Raw genomic sequence first — 10,559 nt, 5'->3', positions numbered from 1 at the left:
TCATAGCCCAATACCATGGATTGTTTCAGGCCTTCAGCTCAACCTGGAGAGGTCTCCTACTCCGAAGATTCCATTCCAACTCATCATTGCTCTCGAACTGTACCGAATAGGCTAGGCTGGCTGGACGGCTGGATCAGCAATGAGCGATGCTTTTCGATGTTGCTTTTGGACTTTTGGTTGCTGGCCGGGGATCTTGGGGCAGCGTATTGCGATGTCCGCCGGACTGGAGTGACAACCCATCCATCAGGAACGCAAGAATTTTTGCGAGATCTTTACATGAATCTTCTCAAAGCGACCTGGTTGTCACTGTGGGGCCGTGGCAGCGGCACACAGAGATGGGCCTACCGAGTCTCTCCGGCAAATCGCTCTCTTGTAGAATTTACATATTTTTAGAATTTATTAAGTTTTATACCAAAATATGAGTACTGCTAAACAATATATAAATATTTAATTTATATATTATATCTCCTATCTATCACTTTTATTTAAATTATTACTATTTTATCTTTCTCATCGTACCCTTATTCATTACTCATTATCATTATTAAAGAACAATACTCCCTCTTTTTCATAGTGTAAAACGTTTTAGCGATGTTTAGATTTATCTATTAATTAATATATATTGTTTATATATATATGTCTAGATTTATTGGCATCTATATGAATCTAGGAAACGCTAGAAAGTCTTATATTATGAAACGAATGTATTATTTTTTTATTTTTAATTCCTGCTAAATAATTTACAATTACATGAAACCTGCTACATACTAGTAATTTAGAATTACATGGGAGCAGCAATATTTTTCAGACACCACCCTGCCATGTTCAAATCGAAAGGCCGCACCGCACCCAGATCGCACGTCAAATCCTCCACCGCCGCCTCCCCACCCTTGCTCTTTTTAATTCTTTTTCTTCGCTCCCCTAAACTCCTCGTGCGCCTCGCGAGGAGGAGACGACGACGACGACAGGGCCCCGAGGAGATCGATCGCGATCGCCGCCTCCCGCCGTCATCCATGTCGACGTCGCGCAGGAGAACCCTCCTCAAGGTCATCGTCCTCGGCGACAGCGGGTCAGCGCCCATTCCCCTTCCTTAGTCCCCTCGAATCCGCTCGGCGACGGTGGATTCCGTGCTTTTTGTGTGTGTGTGTGTGTGTTAGTGGCTTGATTTGGATGCAAATAGTATAAGCTGTGAGTGACTCTGGTTGTGCTGCGTTGATTTGCTCCGGTTTGATCTGTGCAGGGTCGGGAAGACGTCGCTTATGAACCAGTATCCTTGGCTTGACCTCGTGGTGCACCGCATTTCAGCTTTCTCTCACTTATGCTGCGGGATTGACCCGTTTCCAAACCCATTGGCTAATTTGCTCGGAAAATAATGTGCTATACCTGATGGTGTTTGATTGGGGGAGTTTGATGTGTTTGATTGAGGTAGTTTGATGCGTTGCGCAGTTTAAAGCATTTGTGAGCGACCCCATTCTGGGATTTGGATTTCTCTATGCTGACTGTCAATCTGTGTTTAGATGCATTTCTACCATGCTAATATCATTTATTCCGGTGCACATTACACAGGATTTGTGTGTGCAATTAAGTATCTGGTGGCATTTTTAGGCAATGAGGAAAGTATATTAATGTGCCTGCTCTGAAATGCTAGATTCACGTCAGTACTTGGCGCTTTGATATGCTTGACTTTAGTTAGATATGTTCACAAGAAGTTCAGCCAGCAGTACAAAGCTACAATTGGTGCAGATTTCGTCACCAAGGAGGTCCTCATTGAAGACAGGCTCGTGACTCTGCAGGTGACTATCACCGTTACCTGCAGCTCTTTCGCAGTGAGAAAATACACTGACTGTTGTAATGTTGTCACTGTCATGTTTGCTTCAATTGTAGATCTGGGACACTGCAGGGCAGGAGAGATTCCAGAGTCTTGGTGTTGCGTTTTACAGAGGGGCAGATTGTTGTGTGCTCGTCTATGATGTTAATGCTAATAGGTCATTTGACACACTCAACACATGGCATGATGAGTTCCTCAACCAAGTAAGCTTTTTTCTGTTTTTCTTTATCTTGTGTCATTGTAATGGTTAACCATGGTTGTAGATAGTGACTGCATAGCTATTTATCATTCATTTTCCTGGCATGGCTTTCATTTGCTGACAGTTTGACTTGTGTAGTTGGCGAGAAAGATAACTTGATGTGATGTTGCCGCTAACTTTATGAGAGTCACTCATGCTTAGCCGCTTAACATCTATTTCCCCACTGTGTTTTTTCTGGCAAAACTTTACATGATAATCCTATTAGCCAAGATTATCTTATTTGTGGACAGTTTATGCTACAACAACATATTTGCATAGTTCTATTAGGTGTCAGGGTGCTGTTTAGCCCAAACGGCTAGCTAAACCGTACACTGCCCATGTGTCCCTGTGCTTTGTCGACCCCTCACTTGTAAATTAGCCATGAAAACAGTAAACAAATCCTGTGACAGTAAATGAATCGCCATACCCATAAATGGACCATTACGCCGAAATGTAACCAAACAACAGCAATGTAAACAAACCTCGTAAATCAAGACTATTGTTGCCCTGGAGGGGGTGGGCAGTTCATTTATCCACATTTAAAATCCCCATCCCTTGACCCCGCGTCCCTGCCCTGCCTTCTCCCTCTCAATGGCAATTTCTGTAAGTGACAGGAGATTCGGCTTCATAGTGTGCCTATGTGTTCTCTTCCTGGTTATATGTAGGTGCTTGGTGTAGTTGATGTGTGTCTTGGGGTGCTTAAACACCATGCTGGTCTTGTGGCATTGTATCTCTTCTTTCTCTTAATATAATGACAGGCAGCTCTACTACCAGTTCAATAAAAAAATATTAATTACTGTCAGCCTGTGCAACCTTAATGCACCACTACCAAATGTTTGAAGGTTCCAAAGTAGAAAACTACTGATATAGTTAGGTCCTTACCTCTACTTACCCTTTCATGGCATCATTGAACAGTAGTATTATATTGATAGTTATATGTTTGATGAATTCAAGCCCTGCATATTTCGTTTTAGATTTATATAGAAGGATTTGTTTATAAAAGGGCTGCTATGATGATACTGTAAGAACTTTTTGCTATCCAGTCAAACCTTATCAGTAAATGAATGGTATCAGTACAAAAACAACTACATTTGTCAGGAGATAATTATTTTGGATGGACTCCTTGCTTTCAGCTATGTATTTCTCTCAAATTATGTAACTGAATAAGTGTGCTTGTTGCCATTTGGAGGTGCAAACCTGTAGTTGCATGTCTCCATATGGAGGTATAAATGGGCTTGAGAGCTAAGAGTCTTCATAAATCATAGTTTCATAATTCTACAGTCCTTGCAGAGCTTATTGAGTCTGCAATCACTAATGTTTGACTGTGGAATGTGTATTACACTATGTAGCAACGGCATAGGTACTATCCATTATCCATACGATCTGGTTGTTACAAACTTCTGCTGGAATAATACTTTTTATCATTTTTGTTTTCAATGGAGATGTTGGTTAACAATATAGTAAATTGACTAATGCTTAATTATTTCTTTTGATCTGGATATCTAATTAGCTACAATATTGCAATATTATAACATTACCATTTCATTCAACGTCCTGTAAAATATTAACTAATTAAATTGCTATGGTGCTTTTCCATTTCCTTTTAGGCTAGCCCGTCAGATCCCAAAACTTTTCCATTCATCTTACTTGGGAACAAGATTGATGTAGATGGAGGGAAAAGCAGAGTGGTGAGTTTCTTTTGTACTATTAACTTTCAACTTTTGCCTCTGTATACACGATCTAATACTTACTGTTCACACAGGTTTCTGAGAAGAAAGCAATGGAGTGGTGTGCTTCCAAAGGCAATATTCCTTATTTTGAAACTTCTGCAAAAGAGGACCGCAATGTCGACAGTGCGTTCTTGTCTGTTGCTAAGCTTGCCTTAGAGCATGAGCGTGACCAGGACATGTGAGTAGAATCATCCTCCTTCGTTTTCTTTTTGAAAGAATTTACTTAGCAAGCTTATGTTGTGCATATATGAATTCCCTTGAATATTTTGTTAAAAAAATTTACTATAGTTGACTCTTAGATGCATTTCATTTATTTATATGTTTTCAACCAAGCATTAAGGCCCTTTCTTAATTAGAATGATTTTGCATATAATTGTTGACTTCAGTTTATTAGTTTTTACTGCTCATCCACCAACCGGCTACTATTTTATGGTGTAATGTTTGTTTTTAGCTGCTTGTGTAGATGTTCTTTATTAATATTTCTGGTGGTTTCAGTTCTTAAATATCATTGCATGTGCAGTTTGTTCACAGTTCCCCATCATTTCTAGTATTTTTTGTATGTCATATGTTCTTAAATTATTAAGGTTCTCTTTGTGTATGGCTGTTATTAAATGAAACAATATTTTGTTGGTACCCTTGTGTGTGTTTCTGTTGCTGTTGAACTTCTGTACAAAAAAATGCTGCTTAATTGAAAATAAGTAAAGAATGGTCTGTGTTAATATATGAGAATTAAGAGTGAATGCAGTCCACCATGTTGGTTGTGTTCTGTGTAGACAGCTTGACGTAGAGATATCTAGACTTCTATCAATTGATAAACTTCCGCAAGTTAATCCATTTCATGGCATTTCACATAACTCCATTGCTGGTTTGAATAATGAGATTTGTCAAATTCTGTTGTTGGTTTCAATAAAATGCTGGTTTGAATAATGAGATTTGTCAAATTCTGTTGTTGGTTTCAATAAAATGATATTGTCACCTATTGATGTTCTTTTCGTTCTTATTTCATTACATTGTTTCAACAGATTTAGCTTGATCTTTTTGGTTACTCACCATTATTTTTCCTGGCCTTCAGCTACTTCCAGACAGTTGTTGCAGATCCTGTTCCAGAGGCAGAACAGAGAAGTGGATGTGCATGCTAGCAGTTAGTCATTGCCGTTGCAGGTCTTGCTAACTGATTGTGATATTCTTTTGAAGTGATGATGTACACTAAGGTCCTACGCAGCCACTCAATTCGCTTTCGTAGCCATTGTATGATAGTTAGCTACTAAGTACTGTTTTGGCCCAAGAATACTGATGCAGAGTTTTTTTTTCTCCAATTGGGCAATAAAAATGTAGAGGCTGATAAATTGGGATAATGCCCCTATGTGCTGTCTATCACATGGCCTCAACTATGTCCTGGCCGTTATAACTTGTCCTCCGAGGCATTGAATTTTTGTTTGAGGCAGTCATATTTGATTTTCCCTGCCATTGTTTTGAGGGTGTTTTTTCTAGAGTCAGCGCATTGGATTGCTGTAATTCTGGTTGAAAAATTCAAACGTTACGAATCTTCTGATGACTTATTGTTAACTGTTCAGCTTTGTGTTATGACTCATTATGATGCCATGATTTGGCCTTTGCAATCCCAAGAATGCAACCTACCAGAGCACCTACAAGAGTATACTATAGGCTTACTAGGCCACCTCCGATGGATATGTATAAACTATGTATAAGATATACTATATAATTTTTTTAATAAAAGAAAGATAAAAACTATCTCTTAATTAAGAGATTAGTTTTTGCACATATTTTAATGTCAAGTGAGAATGAATTGTAGGGTCATTTGTACTATAAGTTATTTGCTAATAACTAGACTATTGAAGACATTGTCTTTTAGAATGCTTAGAGAGAGAGGTAGTCTTAAAGCAAGTTTAATAGTATAGCCAACTACTAGTTCTAATTTATCTGTAGTTAATCTAATAGTCAATTCATACAATAGTTACTTACAAAACAGTAATATATGGTTTCACATGTCATACACACACAACATCTTAGAGCACGTGTTAGCTACAAATTAGTAGCCCACTGCTCTTCTCTCTCGTCTTTTATCTTTTTAAAATATGTTTTTCGATGGCTTATAGTATACTATTGTACCTGCTCTTATATACATGAGGCAATAAAAAATAAAATGTGTTGGCTTTTTTATAAAGGCTAGCTCTACGCATGCTTAGATATAAATACATTAAATATATAAGTGGGAGAGGAAGAGATATGAGATAAAATATTATAGCCAACATTTTAGGTAACTTGTTGCACGTGTTAGCTCTAATATAAATTTATAGCTATTAGTTAGCTCTATTGTTAAATTTGTTCTTATATTTTGTTTCGCACCATTTTACGCTTTTTAGCTCTTACTGATGGTAGGTTTTTAAACACCTTAATTCTTAAGGGCACGTGCTCCAGCCATGAGAATCATCCTAATTATCATGAAATTTCTGAAAAAATATTTGACAACTACTTTTTCCCTATACATGTAGGGTAAATGCAAATCCGTGCTTGTTTCTTTGACATTCTAATGGTCCGTAAATACTAAACTAAATAGGAGGATGGCAAGAGAGAGAACTGCAGTATAGCAAGGTTTGCGATTGGTCGCCGTTTCGCTTGTTTGCGACTGGCTGGCTGTTGAAATCCTAGGACGGAACAAACTTTCTTGCTGACAAACCATGGCCTCTTCCAGAACACTTCGTGTTGCAACAAATCTCTGCAGTTATGTCTCTGAACATCTGTTTCGAGCAAACACCTTTGACGACGTGGATGGGCAGTGGCCACAAAACCCAAATGCTGTTTAATGTTTCTTCCGGGATTAGGAGCTTGGACGCTCGACCTTCTTCCCGGATCTTGTCCGGTCAGCGGTGAGAAAGTTCAAACAGGTTAGTGGCCGGCCAGAAAGGAAGGGTAATCTTTCCATGCGAATTTTCGTTTGTGATGAATCCATCTTGGGTCAACTTCAGCATGTTTCATGTTGTATTGTTCACTACGCAGTGGCTATTTGAATCCAAAGACTTTTTTTTCTTATCACATCGGATATTTAGATATTAATTAGGAGTATTAAATATAGACTGATAATAAAACTAATTGCATAAATAAATTCTATTTTATTAGATAATTTTTTAAGCCTAATTAAGTCATGATTATCAAATATTTACTGTAGCATCATGTTTGCTAATCATGGACTAATTAGACTCAATAAATTCGTCTCCCAAAATAGTTCAGAGGGTGAAGTGAATTTTATTAATAATCTATATTTAATACTTCTAATTAATATCCAAACATTCGATGTGAGAGAGACTATGGAAAAGTCCGTGTCATCCAGCAGGGTCTTAATCACGTACTCCAGAATAGTATGCCGGCATGCATCTTCATTATTTGCCACGTGTAACGAGTACGCAGCAGTGTAAGGATTTGTGGTATGTAGATAAAACAATCTACTCTTTATCCTTTGCTCGACGCTTTTGTGGCCACCAGATTACAATGTTACTAAATATATGTGGATAGGGACGGAAAAATATTTTCTGAAAGCTACTGATACATTGAGACACTAGCTGCAGGTTGAAAATACAATGTATTGAGCTGGAGTGTTGGCTAGCCCTCCCTCCCAAAACGCCCACGTGCTTGGATCACCACGAAAGACTATTCCTCGACAACGTTCATCCCACCTTTTTCAGATTATTCCAAGACCTTATTTTTATACTTACAAATCAAAATTTAAATTTTTAACTTTAAATTTAAAGTTGATTTTGGATTTTTTACTGAAGTTTATTTTTCAGCATTGACTTTTAGATTGTTAATAATACATATATAAAATTTTTATTTACAAATTATTTTTTATTTATAAATATGTCGTTTGGATTTTTTCTAAAACATCGAAACAATCACCCCTTGACCAGGAGATGGTTGCTATCTTATTTTTAGGTCTCAATGCTTAATAAATAAAGAATGATAGAAGTGAGGTAGGTGGAAATAACATGAAAATAATTTAAATGATAAGTAATTGATTTGACATATAGTTTTATAGATAGTACTAGAAATATTTATATTTTAGTATCAAATTTAAATATTTTAAATTTGGAACAAGGAGTAACTTGTAAACAAGATACAATATCAGATCAAGTGAAAGCGGTATCGTGCTCAATTGTATTCTAGAAACATGATCTGGCCGGTAGTTGCAAACAACATTACGCATGCACTGTGATTGCGAAATACAGGTATAGACAGGCACCTGCTAAACCTAGCAAACTCGTCGAAGCGAATCTTTGGGCCAGAGGAGCTTCTCCCAGCTGCAGCTTTTCGCAGAAGCTGCTTTTGTCAGAAGCTGCCTTAAACGGTCCACAGTTTCTGAGAATCTGTAGGTACAGATTCTGGAAAATAAACTAAGAATCCAGAATCTGGAGAAGCTGAGTTTAGAAGCTTTTCCAGATTCTCAGAAGCTGGCTACCAAGCAGCTGCTTCTCAGAATCTAAAGGTCCCAAACAGGCCCTTTGTTTGTCTTTTGTTTGTCTAGTCTGTGTTCCTGGCTGGTTCCAGGGGACAGTGATATTAACTTGTTTGGTTTTAAACCTACAATGAATGGTGGCTTTACTGCTCTCTACATGCTTTGTTAGTGTTTTTGTTTAACATCGTTAACTTTTAAATATGTTTGATCATGTGTCTTATTTATTATTTTAAATACATAAAAATATGTCCTTCTTAAAGCTCTTTTTAGCGGTTAATAAAATCATAACATAATAATTATATATTTTTAATAAGACAAATGATCAATGATAGACTTAAAAATCAACTAGGTCAAACAAAAAAGGTAGATATATAGCAGCATAGCGAACTAGACAAGGGGTCTGTTTGGAGGAGCTTCTCCCAGCTGTAGCTTTTTTCAGAAGCTACTTGTGCCAGAAGCTGCCCCAAACGGTCCACAGCTTCTGAGAATCTATAGTTACAGATTCTGAAAAATGAACTAAGAATCCAGAATCTGGAGAAGCTGTGTTTAGGAGCTTTTCCAATTTCTCAGAAGCTAGCTACCAAGCAGCTGCTTCTCATAATGTAAAGTTCCCCTAAACAGACCCAAGGACGGGACCTAAAGTGGCGCGTCACTTGAAGCCCTAGTGGCTACGTTCTTTTTATTATAGAAAGATAAAAAATTATTCATTTTTAATAGCTATTTTATTGAAAATAATAAATTTACTAGTAAAAGTTAAAATTTTATTTTAAAAATACGACATGATTAACTTGAAACTTTTGACCATAATATATCATTTAGCAATTTAAAAGATAAGTACACAAAAGGCAATAAATAATTTTACGACAACGACACTAAGAAGTCAGAACTGAAAAGGATGTGCTGATTCGGTGATTCCCACCGTTAAGTCGTGCGTGCATGCCTACCCAGTAACAACCGGTGAATAGTACACATCAAGTTTGTAGATAAACTCTTTTAACCCTCAAGAGGATATCTCTCATTTCAGGGACCTTTCCGGAAGATTGGAGACTAGCAAGCTGCGGACTGACACTCTATAATTTTTTTATACGACGCCGTTGACTTTTAGGTCCACGTCACGTTTGATTATTTGTCTTATTTAAAAAATTATATAATTATTAATTATTTTGTTATAATATGATTTAATATTATAGAAACTTTAATTATGCATTATAATTTTACATATTTGGATATAAATTTTAAATAAAATGAATGGTCAAACATGATTCTAAAAGTTAACGGTCTCATATATAAAATACATAAAATGGAGGGAGCAGCAGCCTAGCAGGTTGCCCTGGCGATCATATGGGCATCAGTTGTTTTTTGGACGAGCACGCGGGCAAAAGCTACGGAAGAGGCGGCATTGCCGGCCGACGGCGAGCTCTGCGCCGCCGCCCATGCGGCTAGCGCCTAGCGGAGCCGGAGTGTAGAGTACGGAATACTTGTCCTAGAGGATCACTATACGTTAGGTATCGTCGACATAAACATATGACGGCGACGTGTCCTGTGGCAAGTATGGGATCAGGAGCGGCTTAGCTGCAGGCAGGTCGGGATTTTTGATGCTCTGCCGACTGTCGATGCAACTACCAGGCTCGATCCAGCTAGCCGTGCTGCAAGAGGAACACAGTGAAGTGAGTGGTGTTAGGGATTGCAAAACCACATGGTAAGTGATCAGCCGACATTAGTGGTAAAACTGTCGTAGCTGTCCTAATTAAACAGAATTTAAAATATTTAGAACTTTGATCAAATTTAGTATTGTTTTACATTGTTTAACCACCGTGGTTAATCACACGGTTTTTAGGCATCGTACCTTTGTCACTGACATATAGTCCACATGTCACTCCACATGTTAGTGACTTGACAAAGTCACGTGACTTCGACGGTAGACGAACTTGATCTGTTTTTATATGTATTGCTAGTATGGTAACCGCTCCTCTATGGTTTTTTAAACATTGGTTAGGATAAGTTCTTCACTGTTTGAGCTACTAAAAACTTTATTTTTAGCTTCCCTCTGCTAGAAAGATTTTTATTTCTCGAACAATTATATTGTATTTGAGTTTAGTACGTAAGTGGGAGGACTAATGCATTGTAATTTGAAAAGATACGTGCAAAATGCATTAAAATTTTAAAAAAGTGAAGAGCATTCTATTTTTGAGACGTTAATGTAACAATAAATTAGAGAGATACAACGGAGTTTGAGCAGTTCCAAAGTTTAGAGAGCTCCACTCTCTAACACCCCCTCCCCGAGAAATTGGAGTT

At 37.7% G+C, this 10,559-nt stretch overlaps 1 protein-coding gene across 1 annotated transcript; it reads left to right on the top strand.

Annotated features, from left to right (window-relative positions):
• Positions 1 to 884: 884 nt before the first annotated feature.
• On the top strand, positions 885 to 5,362 carry LOC102711749 (ras-related protein Rab7). Its single transcript, XM_006644553.3, has 7 exons — positions 885 to 1,069; positions 1,241 to 1,267; positions 1,694 to 1,793; positions 1,885 to 2,031; positions 3,674 to 3,754; positions 3,829 to 3,974; positions 4,869 to 5,362. The coding sequence occupies exons 1-7, from the start codon at positions 1,014 to 1,016 to the stop codon at positions 4,933 to 4,935; spliced, it is 624 nt and encodes a 207-aa protein (XP_006644616.1). The 5' UTR covers positions 885 to 1,013; the 3' UTR covers positions 4,936 to 5,362.
• The last annotated feature ends 5,197 nt before the right edge of the window (positions 5,363 to 10,559 follow it).

The sequence above is a fragment of the Oryza brachyantha genome, chromosome 1 (genome assembly GCF_000231095.2).
Source record: "Oryza brachyantha chromosome 1, ObraRS2, whole genome shotgun sequence".
Lineage (NCBI taxonomy): Eukaryota > Viridiplantae > Streptophyta > Magnoliopsida > Poales > Poaceae > Oryza > Oryza brachyantha.
The sequence above is the reverse complement of the archived record's forward strand: the minus strand, read 5'-3'. Positions and strand labels throughout refer to the sequence as shown.